Genomic DNA, 24,495 nt, shown 5'->3' with positions numbered 1-24,495 from the left:
GTGATAAAAAAATGTTTGTATTTGTTATCCACAGTTAAAATGTTAACTTTAAAAACCCAAAAAACATTTTTTAAAATAGTTTTTCTCAAATTCTCAAGAAAACCTCTTGAATAGAACATTTATTTAGCAGATTTGTTCATCTAAAATGATTTAAAACACATTACTTAAAGGAATAGTTTACCCAAAAATGAAAATTACACCATGATTTACTCATCCTTCCATCATAGGTGTATATGCCTTTATTCTTTCAGCCGAATACAATCAGAGTTATATTAAAAAATGTCCTGGCTCTTCCAAACTTTGGCTGTGAATGGCTGTTGAGATTTTGAAGTCCAATAAAGTGCGTGCACACATCATAAAAAAGGCCTTCTGAAGCGAATCGATGCACTTGTGTAAGAAAAATATCTATATTTAAAGCTTTTTAAATCTTAATCTCTAGCTTCTGCTGTCATACACGTATTCACAAAAAAGTGAATACGTGTATGACAGGTGTACGAGAGTTAGTGGAAGTTAGAGATTAAGGTTTATAAAAATTGAAATATGGATATTTTTCTTACAAAAACACATCGCTTCACTTAAGTAGGCCTTTATTAACCCCCCGGAGCCCTGTGGAGTACATTTATGATGGATGGATGCACTTTATTGGACTTCAAAATCTCAACAGCCATTCACTACCATTATAAAGCTTGGAAGAGCCAAGACATTTTTTTAATAATACTTCAATTGTAGTAGTCTGAAAGTAGAAAGTCATATACACCTACTTGTAGGATGGCTTGGGGATGAGTAAATCACTGGGTAATTATCATTTTTGTGTGAACTATCCCTTTAAAATTATGTTTAACAATATAATGCATTACCATAATATATAAAATAACTTCCATTAAATTACTGACTTGTGCGGTGCCTGAGGGTTTTCTGTGGAAGGTTGGTAAATTTAGCTGTAATTCTCCCTCTTCCGTCAATAAGCTCTGTATATCTAAAAGAGAAAACATACACACAGAACTTATTATACAAATGGCTTCCTAGCATTGTGTCTATAATTGCATTGTTACATCTGTAAGGTACCATACCTTTGTGGCTCTTCAAGGAGTTCTGTGTGGTCATCTGTGCCTCCATCTTGAACTTTTGTCAATGTGTGTCCTATCTGGAAGTCCTGTCCTCCCTTAGGTCTGTCACCTCGGCTTTGGCCCTTTGAAACTGGTTCTGTGCAATACATGATACACAAATGAGTGAAAGACATCTTGACAATCAGCAGACAAGCAGTGATGTTAAATATCGGCGACTCACGTGTGGTGAAGGCTAGGTGTTGAGGGACACTCTGAATGTTGTCCTGGCCTGTTTTGCGCAGAGCAGTGAGGGCAAGTCGGTAATGTTGTCCCGGAGCGAGGTCTCGTAGTGTGTACGTCCCTAAACTTCCATCAGGTAGGTAGCGGCTTCGAGTGCTCAGGCCTCGAGTAATATTGACTACAAAACCATCTGGAAGACTTCGAAGATGATGGTCCCATGTGATCCGAGCAGAGGTGGTGGTGATGTGGGAGAGTGAAAGGTTCTGAGGTGGAAGTGGTCCTGATAGAGAGAAAACAGTATTATGTGCTGGTACTTACTACAGAGGTGCATGTGTTTGTAACACAGAGCTGAAGAGATACTCACTTGTCCAGAAATGCAGTGGCCCAGCAGATTTGCTAGTTGATGGCAGGTCTTCAGGGCGCAAACCACTCTGTGTGACTACGTCTACTGTGTACATCTGACCTGGGAGCAATGTGCTGTGGGTTACACACAACTAATCAGTACAATATGTGTTTTTCATGTTCATATTTTTAACCTTTATGTGATCTTAGAATGTAGTGATGCACCCAAATTTCAGAAACTTGAAAGAACTACAAAAAAAAAATCAGTTTTGGACAGAATTTCTTTTGGAGGGTTGAAATCAGTGATGTGTAAATGGAACTTCTCCGATGGCATGTTTAAACTGTGTCAGTGTTTATTTCATGCACACACTACAATATACAAGTATAAACTACAATAGGTAAACCTATCAGCAGGGTGTACACACTTCACCATGACCAAAAATGATGTTAGAGGTAAAATTTCTTTGCCTAAAATATCAAGAGGCAGCTTGCTGTAAAAGAAATATGATTGTTATAACAGTTTGACAGGAATGAAAATGACACTGTGAGGGATTGAAGTGCCATTGCAAAGGCTACTTCTGTTCAGCAGTCTCATTTTTTATCCACGCTAAATTCAATATGATGTCTAACCTGACTAAGATCTGTATCAACTGAAAACATGGCACCCTGAATAGCATTAAGAGTTCAATTACTCAAAATGAATTACCAAAACTTTATTTTTGGTTGTGGTTTTGTCTAAATGAAACTTTAATATTGGTTTAAGATTAAGAAAATGTGCATTACTAATCAAATGGCTTGTTTCCTTTTTACCCATTTGTTTAAACTGCATTATAATATTTCTTACATCATTTAGGGTTGTGTCTCTAAAATTAGAGAAGAACAAAATGTAAAAATATTCCTCTTATTTGTCACATGTAGACTAGATGATGAGAATTTTTATTTCAGGGTAAACTATTTCATTAAAGCTATAGTCAAACCAAAAATTATTTAGACACCAGATCTATTTTTTTTTTAGTGGGTGCAGGACACTATAACGTTAGTTCATTTATGTAAGTGAGGATAGCAAAATAAAGAAAACTGTGATATATTATACCCAAAAATTCTTCATACAGTCGACTACCAGTAAAACTGATAAAAAATTTTGGACCAAACATTTGATTTGACACTTAGACCTGACCATGTTTTGTTACATACCTTTCTATCAAAGTTATCTGACACTGAATTTGTTCTGACACAGTTTAACTCTTGAGTTTTTGTGTCCAAATGACCAATTTCTGAACTAAACTGTTATAATGTGAGAACTTTTGAAGGCGTCTAAATTTTGGTTTGACTGTAATTACTTTATGATCAACATAAATTTGTTCTGACACAGTTTAACTCTTGAGTTCTTGTCATATTTCATAACCATTTTCTAAACTATAGCTAATAAACTGTGATAATTTGACAAGGTGTCTGAAATGGTGAAAAAAACAGCAAAAACCAGTCTAGGCTGGTTGGCTGGTTTTAGCTGGTCGGCAGGCTGGTTTTAGAGGGGTTTTGGCCATTTTTCCAGGAAAATCACCAGCTAAAACCAGCCTGGCCAGGCTGGGAGACCAGCTTAAACCAGCTAATACCAGCCAACCAGCCTAGGCTGGTTTTAGCTGTTTTTTTCAGCAGTCTGTATACTTATTTTTATATATTTATTTATGTATATATTAAGAGCACATTGAAACATTATGTCACAGTATATTAAATGTCAATAATGTACCTATCAATAATAATATTATTATATTTTAAACCTTAAACTTTAAAAATGAAATACGAATCGTTCACAATAAGAGCACAGGCCACTGGTCTATAGATCAGTGGCACAGGCCGATTTTTTTTTTTTTTTTTTCAAACTGCCGTCAAAAATGACGTGCCCCGGAAATTGCTGTTCTTACATTCACCGCAAAACCCCAAAATAATTAACCTAAGTGTTTATTTGTAAAGAAACCATTACTCTTCGAATTTAACATAAGAGTGGAATCGGTGATACGTTTGTTAAGCTCTGTGGTAAGTAATTAGCAAGCGTATTAAGTTTTGTCTAGTTAAGTTCAACCAAATATTCTGTCGTTACTCACATGTTGTGAACACAAACCAGTATGAATTTCTTCCGTGAAACACAAGTAAATTTTTAAGTACATTTAAATCATGTTGAGCTGTACATGTGTTTACTATTAAACTATTAATTAAAGTTAACTAATTCTGCTCAGCAAAATACTTGCAATTGTACAGGCAAGCATGAGATATTATTGTCATCTAGTGGCTAATACGTGTATTGCAGGCAAACGTTCTAACTACAAAACAGAAGATTGTCACCCATTAGGCAAATGTTTGAAAAATCACATTTTCTTGTTTTATGATGTGTTGATATCCACTTTTCACATGCCGCCTTCAAGTACACATTTAGAAACTCCTACTTCTAGGTCCAGAGATTCATTATTATATTATGACACACTGTACAGTAAGGGGAAAATATGGTTATTCATGTGCTCGGAACTCTAATTATGTCATTTCTTGCAACACAGTAGAGTTCTAGGCTAGATTTACAAGATCATTGTCTTAAAGGGATAGTTAATTCAAACATGAAAATTCTGTTATTAATTACTGACCCTCATGTCATTTAAAACCTGTAAGACCTTTGTTCATCTCAGAACACAAATTAAGATATTTTTGATGAAATCTAAAAGCTTTCTGTCCCAGCATAGACAGCAATGTAACTAGCACATTCAAGCCCCAGAAAGGTAGTAAAGACATTGTTAAATACTCATCCTAGCTTCATAAAATTACGAACCACTGATGTCACATGAACTATTTTAACAATATCCTTACTACGTTTCTGGGCTTTGACTGTGTCAGTTGCGTTGCTGTCTATCCAGAGTCAGAAAGCTCTCGGATTTCATCAAAAACATCTTAATTTGTGTTCTGAAGACAAACAAAGGTCTTATTGGTTTGGACTGGCAAGCAGGTGAGTAATTAATGACAGAATCTTTATTTTTGGGTGAACTATTCCTTTAAGACTGTGCAAATTATTTGCAGCCTTGTGATTTCTTTTTCTGTGTGCATATGCTGACCTTGTTCTGTGTCATGACTGACCTGAAGGTGTACTCTGTGACGCTGCTATTGAGCACGGCTGTGCGAGCTCCACTACCATCTGCGGACACCAGGGACACCCGAACCTGACTGATTGCAGCATGGCGGCCAACATGCACCAGCCAGTGTAGCCATACTTGAGAGGATGACACATTCACAACCTCAAGCTGTTCCACTTTACGTGGCCCTGCGACAGAACAGGAGAAGAGCATGTGAGTGAATACTCTACATACATATTAGTTTAGCACTATTACTGTGTAAAAATTGAGAAAATGAATCACATTTAATAGTGCCTGACTATTTTTCTCATGGCACAAATAACATTCATATTATTTATTATATAAATTGCTATCCTGCTGTGTTAAGGAAACAGGATGTGACATAATCACCATGTAGGTACAGAAGAAAAAGTGGGAGCTCTCACTAGTGCGGATGAGAGCGAAAGCTGGCTGGCTTATGTCATTGCTGTTGGTGTTGCGTTTGACGGAGAAGGTGGAGATGTTGTAAAGCTGTCCGGGGTTCAGGCCCTGTAGTACGTAGGTAGAATGCTGTTTCTCCAGGAAGTCTGTCTTTCTTGGTACACGACCAACAGGAGCAAAGGCTACAGCAAAGCCGCTGATTAAATTCTGAGTGGCATCTGACTGATCCCAGCGTAACTCGACTTCATTTTCTTCTACCCGCAACACATGCAGGCCAGATGGAGGCAGCAGGTCTGGAAACAGTGAAAGGTGATTCTTAAAGAGATAGTTCAACCGAAAATGAAAATTCTGTCATTAATTACTTAACCTCATGTCGTTCCAAACCCGTAAGACTTTTGTTCATCTTCAGAACACAAATTAAGATATTTTTGATGAAATCTGAGAGCTTTCTGACCCTGCATAGACAGCAACACAACTACCACGTTCAAAGCCCAGATAGGTAGTAAGGACATTGTTAAAATAGTCCTATGACATCAGTACAAGCAGAGGAATGCACACACATGTGTTGTGGTACTCGGATTTCATAAAAAATATCTTGTGTTCTGAAGATGAACAAAGGTTTTACGGATTTGGAACGACATAAAGGTGAGTAATTAATGACTAAAAAAAATTTTCATTTTTAGGTGAACTATCCCTTTAGCTAGTGGACTGCGGCCCACTAGGGGACCTCAGCAAACTTCTTAAAATGTCCTAAAATTGTTTAAAATTAAAAACAAGCATGTATTTTAGTTCAGGTAGTATGAGGTGGCTTAAATTTAAAAGTGATTTCTAGATAAAATGTCCAAGGTGTTTTATGATTTTATGGAAGAATGTACATTTTTATGGAAGCCCGTTTTTGCCACTGAATAAAATAAAAAAAAAGGTTATTGCAACTTATCTCACAATTCTAACTTATTTTTTCTCAGAATTGCGTGATAAAAACGTGCAATTCTGAGTTTTTTTCTTAGAGTTGTGAGATATAAACTCACAATTGCGAGTTATAAAGTCAGAATTGCAATATAAACTCACAGTTCTGTTTTTTTTTTCAGAATTTCGAGTAAATATCTCACAATTGAGTTTTTCTCAGATTTGCGAGTTTATATCTCACAATTCTGATTTTATAACGCAATTGGGAGTTATTAAGTCAGAATTGCAAGATATAAACTCGCAGTTATAAAGTCAGAATTGCAATATAAACTCAAAATTCAGATTTTTTTCCTCAGAATTGTAAGTTTAAATCTCAAAAATTGTCCCTTTTTTCTCAGATTTGTCAGTTTATATCTTGCAATTCTGACTTTATAGCATGCAATTGGGAGTTAAGTCAGAATTGTGAGATTTAAATATATCACGCAATTCTGACTGTATTTTTCAGAATATTTGAGTTTATATCTTGCAATTCTGAGAAATAAAATAAGAACTGCATGATATAACCTTGCAATTGCAAGTTATAAAGTCAGAATTCCAAGATATTAACTCGCAATTCTAAGAAATAAATTCGCGATTACGTGATATAAATTTGCAATTGTGAGAATTGTGAGATATAAACTCGCAATTCTGTGAACATATCAGTCTTTTTTTTCTCCTCAGAACTGGACTTTATAACTCGCAATTGCGAGTTTATATCTAACAATTCTGAGAAAAAAGTCAGAATTGCGAGATACAAACTCACAATTGTGAGAAAAACGTCAGAATTGCAAGGTTTATATCCTACAATTCTGACTTTATATCTAGCAATTCTGACTTTATAACTCGCAATTGTGCATTTATATCTCACAGTTCTGAGAAAAAATCTGAATTGTGAAATGTAAACTTGCAATTGCAAGAAAAAAGCCAGAATTGTGAGATAAAAGTTGCAATTACCTTTTTTGTTTTTTATTCAGTGGCAGAAACGGGCTTCCATACATTTTTCTAGCTGTGTACAGCTAGATAATATTTTATCAAGTAGATACTCTGAGTAAAATAATTGAATAAAAAAATTATTTGAACAATAAATCACAAACAACTGGAAACACCATGTTAATTCATTGGTTAAATAAGTGGGATCCCTGAAGAACATTGAGCTATTAAAACTTTGAACAATTCTGAAACTTTTATTTTTTTATTATCTTAATTGTTTTATTTAATTATTTTAAATTATACACTCTTAAGAAACCTATTAGCCTACAAGGGTTCTCTTCAAATATTGTTGTGGACAATAGGGAATTCCCTTAGTATTAAAAAGTCTAAAAAAACAGGAAAATTAATTTGTTATGAACACAATCCATACATACCAAATCCATACCAAAGAATGCATATATTTTAAGTTTGTAGCAAGTCATAAACCTCCCATATCTCTGAATAATTAATAACTTCCCTGGAAGCATTTTAACAAATCACGTTGCCAGTAAAAACACAAATTCTGAATTCCATTCTATCTTAATATCTTGTTTCTAAATAGCCTCCACTTAAATAAAATTAATGGATATGGGTTGATTTTGAATAATGGAAGATCAGGAGCTGACCTCTCTCACAGTCTCTCCCTGTGTGGCCCACCCTGCAGGCGCAGCTGTAGTTTCCCCTTCTATCACTCCAACAGACACCTCGGTTTCCACACGGCTGCAGTACACATGGGTTCTCCACTAGACGGCAACAGAGGACCAATTGAGACTTTACATTTAAAGCACACTATTTGACAAAGGTACAGAGCTAATATAACAATCCTAGACTTTCAGAAAGTGGAAGGGTACACAGATTTCACTGACAGTTGTAATTTTATTCACATCAGATCAGTGGCAACTTTTTTTCCTCTCATAGTTTCCTCAATGTCAGTTACAATCTTGATGCTTCTTATTTATTGTGCATTTTTTAAGGAGTAATATTTAATAATGGTTAACATACATGTCTGGCAGCGGTCTCCAACATAACCCTCTTTGCACACACACAGGTGGTTCCTCCTGTAGCCTCGGCAAACACCTCCGTTCAAGCAAGGATTTGGCTCACATCCATCCTGTTCTGCAAAACAAACACATCTGTATCATAAGATGGAAAATCCTTCATTCTGAAAGGTGGGCTGTTTGCAGGTGATAAAGTAGGTGTGAAGTGTTTTGTGTATCGAATCAGATTTACTGTAAGTCAGAATCAGGGGGAAAGCAGATTATGCAGAATGACAAAAACAGTTGTAGATGCAAGCTGGAAAATGAGTTGGGAATCAATGCTCAACAAAAACAGGTTTGTTTTTCTTTCTATAGCTACAATATTGTAAGCACATCTTTAAGTGGGTTATTGAGTTTATTGCTGTAAGCTACAAGCATAATGTTATGTTTGCAAAAGCCTTGTCTGTTTTCTGGTAGATATTTCACAAATCCACCCTAAGACTGCAAAATAAGTGACTATAGTTTTGATGTTTTACAAAGCGACAGATTTTAAATGACACTGGTCATTATTATTCTTTCATATCAAAATGAAAACATTTTCTACAGGTTGATTATTACAGTTGTTACACAAAAACGAATGTTTTGCATAAGTGTTTGAGTTTAGCAGATGCACCTTTGGCAGCAATTACAGCCTTGAGTCTGTGTGAATAACATTAGATTCGCACATCTGGACACTGCAGTTTTTCCCCATTCAGGTTACATGGGGAGTGTACCTAACTTGGAATTTTTTCAAAGTCAGACTGGTAGGTGTCCTGGTAGACTCCATCAGGTTTTCCTTCTTGATTTCTGAGTATTTTGTTGCATTCATTTGATCTTTTACCTTCATCAGGTCTTTTAGACATTCTGCAGAGATGGATCTCCACCATGTTTCACACAAATTAGGGAAGGTGTGGAAGTGTTAGAAGTTCTTCCACAACACTGACACAAAAAGTGGACATTTCGAATAGAAGTGTGTTTATTTTACAGTCAAATGAAACCCTTTAGCTAAACTAAATTCATCTTAATTAGGGCCCGAGCACCGATGGTGCGAGGACCCTCTTGTATCTGCTCCGTTTATTAGGGCCCGAGCACCGATGGCGCGAGGACCCTCTTGTATCTGCTCCGTTTATTATTATTAGGGCCCGAGCCCAGAATGGCAAAAGTTGGGGGGTTAGTTTTACCTACAGTCACCAAACTCTGTACATATATTGGTCTCATCAATCTGGACAACTTTCTAAATCAAACTCATTAGCTACGACCAACAGGAAGCCGGCTATTTTGATTTGAATGTGGATTTTTGGAAAAATCTAGCTGTAAACAAATTCACACTCCTCATAAGAGCAACAAGCTGTTCACACCAAACTTTTTCAACATGAAGAGAAGATTCTGAAGATGCTAAATTGCGAGCGGATTCGGGATATCTTGAACGGTGTTGACGTGGTGATTTTTTAAAGTGATATTAAAAAAGATAAGCGTAATTTTTTTATATCTTTAAAGTGCAGCATCCAAACTCTTTAAAACTTTTTTCACACAGAGAACTAGTCATTCTGAGCAAGTGCTGTTAATATCATAATTATACAAGCTTCTATGAATTAAAGAAAATTAAAAAAAGAAATCAGAAACCTGCTCTCAGTCTGGTTGACTGTCTGTCTATGTGTTTGTGTAAAGTCACTACAGAGTGACTGAAGAGTGACTGCAGGGGGGAGGGGTGAAAGGGAGAGAGGGAGAGAGAGCAGTGACACATGCTGCAGACCATCTTTGAGGAAGAAATGCACATTGATGTAATGTAATCTACATAAATATTGCTGATCTTTGAGAGTCTGATATTTTGAGAAAATATAAAGGGTCACTAAGTCTTTCATTGTTTGTATTTTTCAGTTTTTGTTTTTTTATTTATTTTTTACTGAACTGTACCATGAACTTGTCCTATTCAGTCACATAGCAAAAGATTAAGAAAAATACAACTTTTTTGCATGAGCGATTTAACTTCATTGATCGACATTTATTTTCATAGTGTTATTTATTGAATATAAAATTTAAATTAACAATTTCAAGACAAACTTTGACAACAAAACAAACTGCTGTTATCTGTTCAAAACATCTGAAAATTGTACCATTTTAAGATGAGTTATATATATATATCGCCCCATTACTATACTCAACTTGATATTTAAAGATATTTTGAAAGAATGAAGCGTTTATAGAGCACTTTATTGTGTATTGCTGTACACCCACATGAACTATGTTCATGTTCATGTTAATTCACAGTACATAAACTAATGTTAAAAGATACTAATTTACCTTTAAACAATATATGAATACTTTTTAGCTTAATATTAATTAACATTAATAAATGCTATTTAATTATTGTTCATGTTAACTAATATAGTTAATGTTAACAAATGAAACTGGATGGCAAAATTGTATATATTGTGTGTATGTGTCTGTGTGTTGACTTTAAAGTGTAACCCTTTCAATTCTGTAAACTTTAAATCCAAACTGGCAGAGGGTTACTGTGAATGCATGTACCAACTGGGCACCGTTTTCCTAATAGATTCTTAGTTATGTAGCGCTTAAGAGTGATGTCTTATAACAGGAGTCACCAGCAAAGCAATATCCACACACAAATTGTACAGATAGGTAACGATGACATTTAAGCAGAATTGTTGGACGTAATGCAAGCAATAATAACATTTTGTTATCATCATGAATTACATGTTCTTATCATCATCATCATCATCATCATCAGAATATAGGGAAAATGTAGCATATTGGTTCACAGTTGGCACTATTTGAAGTCCTTGCAGGGGGTTAGGTTTATAGCAATCAACATTATATTTGGTCAGTCTGATCTAAAGGCCTTAGAGATGTTAAATTGTGAAGATCTAGAGTTTTCGTTAAAGGGTGTGTCAGTGGCGGCCTGACAAAGTTTGTTGTTTCGCCATTGACATAGAAGTTGTTATAACTCAGCCGTAAAATGTCTGATCTGCCTCAAACTTCACAGGTTTGGTAAGAGTCCTGGCCTGAAGACACCTAAAGGCCAATATTCAGATATTATCATAGCGCCACCTGTTGGCAGCAGGATATATCATATCTTTCACTAACTCAAACACACCAAGGTCAATCTGCACCAAACTTCATATGTTTGATAATAGTGCTGGCCTGAACACATCTACATGCCAATAATCAGTTATAGGCATAGCGCCACCAGCTGGCAGCAGGAAGTTTGGCACATATAAATGACTTTGACATATTTCTCCATATTTACTGTATTAAAAGCATACTGCCCACCGTTCACTGTTTTCCTAAAGCCACCGGTCGTCATACTTTTTATCTGACCAATTCAGATTTTTTTTTTTCAATTCCGAGTGTATATCTTGCAATTCTGCCTTTTTTCTCTCACAATTCTGACTTTTTTTTTCACAATTGCATGATATAAACTCAGAATTGTGAGTAACAAAGTCAAAATAGCAGGATATAAACTCATAATTGTGAAAAATAAAGTCCAAATTGCAATTATCTGACTTTTTATCTGACCAATTCAGAAATTTTTTTGCAATTCCGAGTTTATATGTTGCAATTCTGACTTTTTTTCCCAAAATTGTGAGATATAAACGCGATTACAAGTTATAAAGTCAGAATTGCGAGTTTATATCTTGCAATTCTGACTTTATTTCTGAGAACTGAGAATATATATCTCACGATTCTGACTTTTTTCTCGCAATTACGAGTTTATATCTTGCAATTCTGACTTTTTCTCTCACAATTCTGACTTTTTTTCTCACAATTGCATGATATAAACTCAGAGTGAGTTATAATGTCAAAATAGCGGGATATAAACTCATAATTGTGAGAAATAAAGTCCAAATTGCAATTATCTGACTTTTTATCTGACCAATTCAGAATTTTTTCTGCAATTCCGAGTTAATATGTTGCAATTCTGACTTTTTTTCTCAAAATTGTGAGATATAAACGCAATTTCAAGTTATAAAGTCAGAATTGCGAGTTTATATCTTGCAATTTTGACTTTATTTCTGAGAACTGCGAATATATATCTCACAATTCCGACTTTTTCTCGCAATTACGAGTTTATATCTTGCAATTCTGCCTTTTTCTCGCACAATTCTGACTTTTTTTCTCAGAATTGCGAGATAAAAACTTGGAATTGCAAGAAAAAAGTCAGAAGTGGAAGAAAAAAAAATCTGACCTTTTTCTCAAAATTCCAAGTTTATATCTCGCAATTCTGACTTTTTTTCTCACAATTCAGACTTGTGAGATATAAACTTGCAATTGCGAGTTATAAAGTCTTATTATGAGAGGGAAAAAAGACTCATATGTTCTCAGAATTGGAAGTCTTGTCTTTATATCTCACAATTCTGACTTAATAACTTACAATTGTGTAGTTTATATTCTGCAATTCTGAAATTTTTTCTCAAAATTGTGAGATATAAATGCAATTTCAAGTTATAAAGTCAGAATTGCGAGTTTATATCTTGCAATTCTGACTTTATTTCTGAGAACTGTGAATATATATCTCACAATTCTGACTTTTTTTCTCGCAATTACGAGTTTATTTCTTGCAATTCTGCCTTTTTCTCACAATTCTGACTTTTTTCTCAGAATTGCATGATATTTACTCAAAATTGTGAGTTATAAAGTCAAAATAGTGGGATATAAACTGACAAATTGTGAGAAATGTAGTCAGAATTGCGAGATAAAAACTTGGAATTGCAAGAAAAAAAGTCAGAATTGGAAGAAAAAAACTGACCTTTTTCTCACATTTCCAAGTTTATATCTCGCAATTCAGTCTTGTGAGATATAAACTTGCAATTGCGAGTTATAAAGTCCTATTCTGAAAGGGGAAAAAGACTCATATGTTCTCAGAATTGAAAGTTTTGTCTTTATATCTCACAATTCTGACTTAATAACTTACAATTGTGTGTTGTAATGTCAGAGTGAAAAAAAATTGTGAGATACAAACCCGCAATTCTGAGAAAAAAAAAATTAAATTGTGAGTTTATATCTTACAATACTGACTTTATAAATATATATGACTTTATAAGTATATATCTCACAATTCTGAGAAAAAAAACACGTTTCCATACTGATGACATTTTGAAACAGTGTTTTTCTGTTGATCAGTGAGGAAAAAAAGCCAAATAAAGTCCACTGTGATTCTGTTAAACAACAAAACATAAATCTATAGTAGTTAACATATTCCTGATGATATTACCTATCTCACAGTCCTGTCCGGCGTAGCCCTGCTGGCAGTGGCAGAAGTATGAGCCAGGCTGATCCTCGCATGTACCTCCATGCTTACATGGCTCAGAAAGGCATTCATCAATATCTGTCAAAACATTCACAGATGTCTGAACTCATGCCAGGTTTTACACAAATAGCTGTCAAAATCTCTAATATATAAATGTCAATATGACATAAGATAAAGAATGATAAATTAGCAAGATATATGCAGTGTGTTACCTGTTTGACAGCGCTGGCCGCTAAAACCATCTTCACATTCACACAGATAGGAGGCTACCCGATCACGACAAGTCCCCCCATTCATACATGGCTGGGACAAACACTCGTTTATCTCTGAGGAAAAAATGAGAGTCATTCATTGTTATTTATTTATTGTTTTTGTAGCTCAGAGTTAAAAATGTTAAATTTTTGGTAAAACGCAGCGGTCATCACTATCCCTTTTTACGCAGCCATCCAATCAATAGAGGACTAACTATCCTACTTGTAGTAGCTCATGTTACTAGAGCAGCATCATGCTTTATGTCCCACAGGGAGACCGCAGAATTGTTTTGTGTATACTAAGCCCTGACTACTTTCTGTAGCACCCTGACACGCTATACAAACTTTATGTTGGTTTCAAATTTCAATTTGTTTTAGAGTGTTTCTCGTTTGACATTTTGTAGGCTCATCAGCTCTTCTTCCCAGCATTCCAAACCAACCAACCATTTTGGAATGTTGGTTTCAGGGCGGGACAGTCTTGAGCAAACTTTGAACAACAAGGGTTTTGAATCTCCACTAACCTTCACAGACTGGAGGTTGGCTCCAGGACCCCTGGCTGCTGCAGATGCTCTGGGTGGCCCTGGGAAGGGGAGTGTAACCTGGGTGGCATGCATATAGAGCCATGGAGCCTGGAGTAGTGGAGGAATACTGCACCTCTGCGTGCTTGACTTTCACAGGGGGGCCACAGTCTAGACCTGCAGTGTGCAAAGAGTACACAAACAGTGAACATGAAAGTCATTTTCAAAATTCCAATATTATTGTATATAGCTTACAGTGATTTAGGTTTGTTAAAAATAATTATAATAATTATGACAAATCATATAAACTACCAGACTGTTGGCAATTATAAGATTTACAATAATTATATCAGAATAAATTATGACAAATAATAAAATGATTCACTATCATATTTAGGAATGTTACACTGATATTAGATACTAATATACATTTATTTTACAAGGTAAAAGCTATTTCCTATTTTAAAAGGAAACTAAATGCACAGAAGCAGACAACATCATTCAAACCGAGAAAAAAAATCATATTATAAAATGGGTAGTTCTGGTCCTTGATTTTTATTTATATCATTACACTTTATTTGCTCTGTTTTATTTTGTGAAACCTTACTACATGTATGGAATAACCATTTTATAAAAGCAAAAAGCCCAGTTAAGCTGTGGTTTACAGTGAATTATAACAGCTAAGGGGGTTTTAGGCACTCCACTTCTTGGGGCTTATTGCTTTAATGACATTCATACACTCTTAAAAATAAAGGTGCTTCACGACGCCATAGAAGAACCTTTTTTGTCTAAATGGTTCCATAAAGAACCTTTAACATGTGATGAACCTTTCTGTTTCACAAAAGGTTCTTTGTGTGAAAGAAGGTTCTCCAGATTATAAAAAGGTAAGAAAGAAATGGTTCTTTAAAGAACCTTTGAGTGATTGGTTCTTTGTGGAACCAAAAATGGTTCTTCTATGGCATCGCTTGAAGAACCCTTCAAAGCACCTTTATTTTTAAGAGTGTAGAACAAACTATGGAAGCCTGTTTCCACTACTGAATAAAAAATTGCGACTTTTTATCTCACAGTTCTGACTTTTTCTCACAATTGCAAGTTTATATCATGCAATTCTGAACTTATAACACAAAACTGGGAGTTATAAAGTCAGAATTGCAAGATATAAACGTGTAAATCTGACTTTTTTTTCTCAGAATTGTGATATAAACTTGCAATTCTGAGAAATGAAATCAGAATTGCGTGATATAAACTCACAGATACGGGTTATAAAGTCATATTTGTGTAATATAGGCTCACAAATGTGAGAAATAAAGTCAAAGTATTGCAATATAAACTCACATCTGAGAGATATAAATTTGTAATTCTGAGAACATAGTCTTTTTTCCCCTCAGAATTCAACTTTATAATTCACAATTGAGCTTACAAACTTGCATTTGCAGACTTTATTTCTCGGAATTGTGAGCTTATATCACACAAGTCTGACTTTATAGCTTGCAATTGCGAGTTTATAACACAATAAGTAAAAAGTCAGAATTGCAAGTTTGCATCACACAGTTCATGAGAAAAATGTCAAAATTGTGAGATAAAAAGTCAAAATAACCTTTTGCTATTTTTTATTCAGTGGCGGAAACAGGCTTCCATAAAAAATGCAGTAACAAAGCCCTACACTGCAAAAAAGAATGTCAGAAACACTATAAAACAAAATGAGCAGTGGTAGCAACAGATACTTGTTTCTTTCTGCAAAATAAATTATTGCATTTCCCGAAAACATAAAGAACCAACCGGTTTCACTTTACATAACACACATGGCCACATTTACAGCCACGAGCAGATTCATAAATAGAGAGAAGCTGTAAAAACATCCTTTTTGTGAAATGTTTTAGGTGACAAGGGGATGGTATTTCATCCTATCATGGAACAGCAGGACACAAATTTAACCGCACCTTGTGGAAAACAGTAACACGGAGGCCTGTAACAGCAGAGTTATAACCCTTGTTCAGAGAGAGAGTATCAAATGCACTGAGGACTTTATCCAGCTTCATCTCTAGGGAGGTGACACACAACCCAGCTTTACTGCAGGAACTGGCACCTGCTGCTTCGTCCTGGCATCATCTGAATGAAGATAGACGACTGCTGTTCCCCTCCTAACATGCATATCAGTTACACCTAAATGAATGAATAGTGACTACCGCAAAAGAGCTGTGTGAGCTCCTGATTCCTGTCGTGTTGGCAAACAGCTCACTGTACTTCGGAGGTAAAACAGAGTTTGATTACCTTCCAAAGTCGGATTGGATCCTCTGTTGATCTCGCAGTGTCTTCCTACGAAGGATGGGGAGCACTCACATTTGTATTTACCAATGTAGTGGAAACATGTTCCCCCGTTCAGGCAGGGACTGGAAGCACAAGGATCTGGCTTTCCTAAACATAAAACATCGGATATTTTAAAACAGTTGTTGTACACGTGTGCATAGAGCGCTCTCGCATATTTATTTGAGAAAGAAAGCATGGCCATGTGTGCGTCAAAACGAGGTCAACATGTGTGAGAAATCATTGATCATTACAGTAGCACTGAGAAAGAGAAACAGCTTTTCATGCATGTGCCAGGGCAAGTTGTTTTTCCTACATGTGAGGAATCCAAGTGTTGAACAAACTCCAGCAAATTGGATCATTACACAAGGCCAAACAGTTGCACAACTCTAATGTGGGACAAAGTTGGGATAATGAAAATCCAGAGATGAAAAGCGTCTTGGCTTTGAAGAGCTTTTTACTTTGTGCAGTTTTATGGCACTCTGTGTGTGCGGAAATGCCATTTTCCAAACATGAAGAAAACTAGATTACACCCTTATTCCATTTTACCAGAAAAGAGGAGAGGAAGGGTGAATGAGAACTGTAACATCCCCTGGGTGCTCACTGTTGGCTGGGAATTTAACATCGCACACTTAAGGCCCTTTCATGGCAAACACAACATGAAAAGCAAAATGAATCACAGACTAACCAAAAGTGAAATGAATATGCACCAGGCCAAAAAAAAAAAAAAAATGCCCCTACAGTACATTGTACTAAAAGTATACATTAGTCATTTTGGGAACCTTGCATTTTCTTATGCAATTCTACTTTTTAACTACAGTAAAACTTAAATTGAATTGCTATTATTTTAGTTTTTGACAAATCTTGTTTTCATGTAGTAAAAATGCTTTACAAAGAGAATAACAGAATATAAAACATCAAACAACAAACTTGCAACACCACTTTGAGCACATTAGCACTAACCCAAGAGACCTCCGTTCATCTTCAGAACACAAATAAAGATATTTTTGATGAAATCCATGAGCTTACTGACCCTGCATAGACAGCAAATGCAACTGAAACATTTCCAGGCCTAGAAAGGTAGTAAGGACATTGTTAAGATAGTTCATGTGACATTAGTGGTTCAAGCTTAATGTTACAAAGCTACGAGAATACTCTTTGTGCACAAAGAAAACAAAAATAACAACTTTATTCAACAATTTATTCTCTTCCGCATCAGTCTCCACTGCCATTTATGAAAAATCCACAATGTATGCATGTGGTGCTGCTGATGTGCTTGGGAACGTTTCAGTTGTGGTACTGTCTATGCAGGGTCAGAAAGCTCTCGGATTTCACCAAAAATATCTTAATTTGTGTTCTGAGGATGAATGAAGGTGTTACAGGTTTGGAATGACATGAGGGTGAGTAATTGATGACAGAATTTTTACTTTTGGGTGAACTAACCCTTTAATGCTCTGTTATTGCTTCTGCAGTGGTGCTAGACACTTGAAACCAAAATCTAGAATGGTTCATTATTGAATGAAAAAAACTGCTTTGTTGACTGGCAAATGTTTAACTGGTATGAATAGCTCAATACAAATTCATTTTTCCTGTTCATTTTTTTTTCATGGAACATGTTTGGTATAAAAGGGTCTTTATGCTTATCAAACCACTAATAAGTCTGTTTAAAGAGCAGGTCATATGGGTTTTCGAAAAAAATATATATTTTTGCAGCTTGTAATCTACACTGTAAAAAGTTTTCACCAGTTTCAACATAAAAACTTAAGTTTAGCAGCTGCCTTAAAATTTTAAGTTAAATCAACTTAAGTCATTTCAACTCACAAGTTAAATAAACTAATTTTTATTGTAATAAGTTAAAATGACTTGTAGTTTTAAGATGATTTAACTTAAAAATTTAAGGCAGCTGCTGAACTTAGGTTTTTAAGTTGAATCTGGTGAAAACTTTTTACAGTGTAGCTATCCTTCAGTGTAAACAGTCTGCAAAGTTGTTAATCAAAAAAGTGCATTATACATAAAGATACTATCTTTCAAAAGAAAGAGTCGACTCAGGGTCACCTTAACAAGTCGTCATATTTTCAAATCTTCTGCCTGTTACCGATCTATGTCACTGAGTAACACATTAACATAATCCCTGCCTGTCCGCAAAATACCAACAGTCTGACCTGCCCACAAACACCTTCCGCTAGTTAGTGTTTACATCATGTTGAGAAGACGCTGTGTTCTGCACTGTGAAAGCAAGTTTGTTTTGTTTTCATTGCCGAAATATGATGATGATGTGAAGAATGAGTGGTTAAAATGTATTTTTTCCACAGTACCACAGCAATACAATTCAAACTTTTTGTTGTGTGCTCGTCATTTTACAGATGACTGCTTTTCTGACTGCTGATCTTCTTTGGTTTCTAATCTTCTTCATTTGGACTAACAAGCGTCTCTAAACCACAACCTGTAAGTAAGATTAATACATTATGTGTGCATTTTCAAGTGAGTGCAAAAAATATAAGTGTTTTGTGCTAATATGTGATGTACAGTCGTGGCCAAAAGTTTTGAGAATTACATAAATATTGGAAATTGGAAAAGTTGCTGCTTAAGTTTTTATAATATATGCAATTTGCATATACTCCAGAATGTTATGAAGAGTGATCAGATGAATTGCATAGTCCTTCTTTGCCATGAAAATTAACTTAATCCCGAAAAAAACTTTCCACTGCATTTCATTGCTGTCATTAAAGGACCTGCTGAGATCATTTCAGTAATCATCTTGTTAACTCAGGTGAGAATGTTGACGAACACAAGGCAGGAGATCATTATGTCAGGCTGATTGGGTTAGAATGGCAGACTTGACATGTTAAAAGGAGGGTGATGCTTGAAATCATTGTTCTTCCATTGTTAACCATGGTGACCTGCAAAGAAATGCGTGCAGCCATCATTGCGTTGCATAAAAATGGCTTCACAGGCAAGGATATTGTGGCTACTAAGATTGCACCTAAATCAACAATTTATAGGATCATCAAGAACTTCAAGGTAAGAGGTTCAATTCTTGTTAAGAAGGCTTCAGGGCGTCCAAGAAAGTCCAGCAAGCGCCAGGATCGTCTCCTAAAGAGGATTCAGCTGCGGGATCGGAGTGCCACCAGTGTAGAGCTTGTTCAGGAACGGCAGCAGGCAGGTGTGAGTGCATCTGCACGCACAGTGAGGCCAAGACTTTTGGAAGATGGCCTGGTGTCAAGAAGGGCAGCAAAGAAGCCACTTCTCTCCAAAAAAAACAAAAAAAACATCAGGGACAGATTGATCTTCTGCAAAAAGTATGGCGAATGGACTGCTGAGGACTGGGGCAAAGTCATATTCTCCGATGAAGCCTCTTTCCGATTGTTTGGGGCATCTGGAAAAAGGCTTGTCTGGAAAAGAAAAGGTGAGCGCTACCATCAGTCCTGTGTCATGCCAACAGTAAAGCATCCTGAGACCATTCATGTGTGGGGTTGCTTCTCATCCAAGGGAGTGGGCTCACTCACAATTTTGCCCAAAAACACAGCCATGAATAAAGAATGGTACCAAAACACCCTCCAACAGCAACTTCTTCCAACAATCCAACAAAAGTTTGGTAAAGAACAATGCATTTTCCAGCATGATGGAGCCCCGTGCCATAAGGCAAAAGTGATAACTAAGTGGCTCGGGGACCAAAACGTTGAAATTTTGGGTCCATGGCCTGGAAACTCCCCAGATCTTAATCCCATTGAGAACTTGTGGTCAATCCTCAAGAGGCGGGTGGTCAAACAAAAACCCACTAATTCTGACAAACTCCAAGAAGTGATTATGAAAGAATGGGTTGCTATCAGTCAGGATTTGGCCCAGAAGTTGATTGAGAGCATGCCCAGTCGAATTGCAGAGGTCCTGAAAAAGAAGGGCCAATACTGCAAATATTGACTCTTTGCTTAAATGTCATGTAATTGTCAATAAAAGCCTTTGAAACGTATGAAGTGCTTGTAATTATATTTCAGTACATCACAGAAACAACTGAAACAAAGATCTAAAAGCAGTTTAGCAGCAAACTTTGTGAAAACTAATATTTGTGTCATTCTCAAAACTTTTGGCCACGACTGTATTTCCAGGTAAACCATGATATTATTATCTTACTGAAATATTTCAGATAATTCGCTGTAAACCCTAAGATTTCCTAAGAATGTGTCGATTAATGTAAACTGTCGTTGTTCTAATTACTTTGAATGTAACTTAGACATATTTTGGTTTACAAACTATGTTGTTTCATCAGTTAGTCACGTTAGCACTTGGCTAATGTATCCAGCATTATTTTTTCGTTAAGTGTTTACAGTTTAGCAGCTAAACTTTAGCTGTGGGCACGATTTGCTTAAAATGCACACTTTTTGACGGTGTTCCCCTGGAAAATTTGCATTCCAGGGGCTAAATATGATGTTATTGGGGTTGCTTCAACCCGCGGACATCAGAAACAACCGCAAACTTGGCAACACAGATGGTAGCTGTCGCTAACTTGCTCAAGTAGTCCTCTCTGTGCCAATCACAACACGCTTAGCCAGCTGACCAATTAGAGCAGAGTAGGATTATGGAGGGGTTTACAGACATTGCGCTCAAAACTGCTTTAAACTGTTTCAAAATAATTGAAAATTCACTATGTATGAATGTATATTCTAAAAAAATTACGTTTTCTAACCTTAGATGTGTTTAAACCTTTTATAGGGGACTCCAACACAATATTAACTTTAAAAAATCCATATGACCTGCTCTTTAAACAACATCACCAAAATTTTATTCATGCTTTTAGATTCACACCAGAAATCCACATATTTTGAGAAAATTGTATTGACACTAAACACATACCCACTTCACAGTGTTTCCCTGTGAAACGGTAGGGACAGACACATCGGTAGCTGTCAGCTTCTTCTTTACAAGAGCCTCCATTACGACAAGGACTCGAGGCACAGATACTTAATCTGACTGAGGGGAAAAAAAGGAAAAATGCTGTATGTACGGGCAAGATATGTGGTGCAATAAGCAACATGATGCACAATGACTGAACTTCACAGGACGTGGCACACATTATCCAGCGGGCAAGGGCAAAATGTTAACAAGAATAACATATGTAACATACCTCTTTCGCAATGCTTGCCTCTGTAGCCATGCTTGCACTCACAAATATAGCCTCCGTCTCTCTCGTAGCAATACCCTCCATTCTGACACGGTGAGGAATCGCAGGCCGATCGCGGCTGTACTGAAAAACACACACACCAGCTTCACCACGTTCCTTCACAGCAGGTGATTGCTTTTTAGCGCTCACTAGTAACTTTTATTTGCGTTTGTTGGAATGATTTCATTTAAATGCACACCACAGCATAGATCCTCTGTGTATTTCAATAGCCAAGTTGAAACATTACCTTCACATTATTTCAACATACAAATAAATCTTTCTTCTCTCATTTACTAAACATAACGCCTTGCTTTGGGGACCTTTGCCACCCTGACGACCTGGCACAGTGTTTAGGCTATTCATTTGTTATGGAGACCATGCTTAGCACATGGCTTCATGGTTCTCTAGGGCTCTTACCATATGGGTAGAAGTCCTTGTGATCAAAGTCAACACCAGTTTGGCAGGTGCAGAGGTATGTGCCGCCATACTCTAAGCACGGACCCCCATCTGGACATGGTCGGTTGTTACTACAGGGTGTTTGTGTTACCTCTAAGGAGTAAAAAAATGCAGAAATTAATTGTTATACAAATATGTTTGCAGTAGTACCACTTTTGTAAAATGTTGGCCACACTCTTCAGATGGATACATCTTTTCCCAATTCAGGAAGTGTTTTTTCATCATCAGGCCAAGCACTTAGCATTATATGTCAGTTACATGTCAGTTGAACACAAGTAATTGACAAGTGACAATACAGATTATTTCTGGTATGAAACAAAAAAAAATTTCTGGTATGATTTTTGTCATTTTTTTAAGAAAATTTAATAAATATCGTTTTGTGTTATGTGTTCGTGACAGATCATTGTAGTGGCTCAGTTGAAGCGACATTCTTGAACCGATCATCTTTTCATATTTACTAGTTACAGCACGAAATTGCGATGCCTTTTTAGTGGCACGTGAAAAAAATATAAGATTATGAGATTAAAGTTGTAATATTTAGAGAATAAAGTCTAAATTACTAGAACAAAGTCAAAATATTACGAGAATAAAGTCGAAATATTTCGAGAATAAAATTTTTATTACGAGAATAAAGTCAAAATATTATGAGAACAAAGTCAAAATATTAAGAGAATAAAGTCAAAATATTTCGAGAATAAAGTCAAAATATTTCAGGAATAAAGGCTAAATTACAAGAATAAAGTCAAAATTTTACGAGAATGAAGTCAAAATATTTCGGGAATAAAGTTGAAATTACGAGAATAAAGTCAAAATATATTTAAAAAATAAAGTCGAAATATTTAGAGAATAAAGTCAAAATATTTCGAGAATAAAGCTGAAATTACGAGAATGAAGTCAAAATATTTTGAGAATATATAAGTCAAAGTGTTTCGAGAATAATGTCGACTTTATTCTCGTAACAATTTGACTTTATTTTTGAAACGTTTTGACCTTTATTTCTTCATAATTCTTTATTCTCTAAATTTCGACTTTATTCTTGTAACATTTCGACTTTATTCTTGTAATTTCGACTTTATTCTCAAAATATTTAGACTTTATCCTCAAAATATTACAACTTTAATCTCATAATTGTTAAAGTGGCACTAAAACGTTGTGCGTATTTTATTTCAGCCGTGGAAAGAGAACAATACACACCATTTTTCAAGTTAATATACTCTCCTGTCTGATTTGTTCGATGGACAAAATGGCAAATTTGGTGCTATGATCTGAGATCAATCAAGCTTCCAGCCAAGGGTCAATTATACCATACTAAATTATATATTTTTGAAAATTAACCAAATTTAGAATTATTTGGCCTCATGATGAAAAAACACTAAAAGTGTCTGCCAATCAAAAGGTACATGCTTTATTAATCACCGAAAAACTATACTTATCTTAAAATTAGCATTTTAATAGTAGAAACCAAAGAAACTCAAAAACTGGACATCCCATGCCTTTTTATTTGATAAAGTCTTTGGAAGTTTGACTCCTTAAAAAAACAACTCTTTATATGTTTGCAGTTAATACATACCAAACTGACAGTAGAGTCCGGTGAAGCCTGTTGGACATTCACAGGTGCCATTCACATCAACACAAACCCCTCCATTCTGACAGGGACACTCCTCTGTAGGAATTGAGTGTGATGTAGAGAGAGTAGAAACAGAAAGATGAAAAGACACTTTTGGAAGGAGGTCAGCATAGTTTTCACTTTTCTGGATAAGTAAACATTGTAACCATTGTAAAATGTTACTCTTTCACATCATCAAATTGGAACAAAGTGTAAATTCAGTGGAAGCACATGTGGGAATGTTACACTGTGTGTGCGTAGTTTAGCATAGTGTGCAGTGGTGGGATTTGTTGTGCTGTTGTACATTATAAACTTGTTTCTTGGGTCAGTCCTTCCCACAATTTTCCCACACAGTTAGTGGGCTGGATGACTGTAAGTCAGTATTCTGTTAAGCTTTGCTGTACGTTAAGACTTTTTATTTTCCTCTTCCCTCAGTACTTGCAGCAGTGGATCAAAGTAACTTGCTGTATCACTGTTAAATTGCTTCCTTTTGAAGTCCAGGGGGCTCGCATGAGGGTGTTATATTTTTCCGATAATATGTAACATGTTTTTGATCAAATTGTGTGACCCTAGGGGCAATTAATAGGTTGTTAATTCGCTGGAGCCATTTTCATTTGTTGTCTCTAAGGCCGGTCTCTTTGATCTCAGTGCTCCATTAGACACTCATAGGTTCTGCCTGTGAGCCTCTACCTTCTCTTTTTGAGAGGTCTGCACCGACTTTTTCCACTACACATTCCAAGTGAGCCGGGCAGGAAGGTATTCTAGAGATTTAGGAGCGTCTATATAAGAGTCGATGGTTATTTCAGCTCCAGGTGGAAGAGGATGAATTTTCTATAGCTCACAAT

General features: G+C 35.9%; 1 protein-coding gene across 1 annotated transcript in view; it reads right to left on the bottom strand.

Moving 5' to 3' along the window:
* Positions 1 to 24,495, bottom strand: part of sned1 (sushi, nidogen and EGF-like domains 1) — a 44,849-nt gene that overhangs the window by 5,508 nt on the left and 14,846 nt on the right. Inside the window, exons 11-26 of the mRNA XM_073852057.1 lie at positions 23,615 to 23,707; positions 22,006 to 22,137; positions 21,553 to 21,672; positions 21,282 to 21,398; positions 16,401 to 16,544; positions 14,133 to 14,306; positions 13,573 to 13,686; positions 13,325 to 13,438; positions 8,078 to 8,191; positions 7,702 to 7,818; positions 5,167 to 5,454; positions 4,746 to 4,929; positions 1,651 to 1,763; positions 1,288 to 1,566; positions 1,071 to 1,203; positions 894 to 976 (exon numbers count right to left, since the gene is read on the bottom strand). Coding sequence (XP_073708158.1) covers positions 894 to 976; positions 1,071 to 1,203; positions 1,288 to 1,566; positions 1,651 to 1,763; positions 4,746 to 4,929; positions 5,167 to 5,454; positions 7,702 to 7,818; positions 8,078 to 8,191; positions 13,325 to 13,438; positions 13,573 to 13,686; positions 14,133 to 14,306; positions 16,401 to 16,544; positions 21,282 to 21,398; positions 21,553 to 21,672; positions 22,006 to 22,137; positions 23,615 to 23,707 — 2,319 coding nt within the window. The remainder of the gene's footprint in view (positions 1 to 893; positions 977 to 1,070; positions 1,204 to 1,287; positions 1,567 to 1,650; positions 1,764 to 4,745; positions 4,930 to 5,166; positions 5,455 to 7,701; positions 7,819 to 8,077; positions 8,192 to 13,324; positions 13,439 to 13,572; positions 13,687 to 14,132; positions 14,307 to 16,400; positions 16,545 to 21,281; positions 21,399 to 21,552; positions 21,673 to 22,005; positions 22,138 to 23,614; positions 23,708 to 24,495) is intronic.

This window comes from Garra rufa, chromosome 12 (genome assembly GCF_049309525.1).
Source record: "Garra rufa chromosome 12, GarRuf1.0, whole genome shotgun sequence".
Classification (NCBI taxonomy): Eukaryota; Metazoa; Chordata; class Actinopteri; order Cypriniformes; family Cyprinidae; genus Garra; species Garra rufa.
Note: the sequence above shows the minus strand (reverse complement) of the source record. Positions and strands in the feature narration are given on the sequence as shown.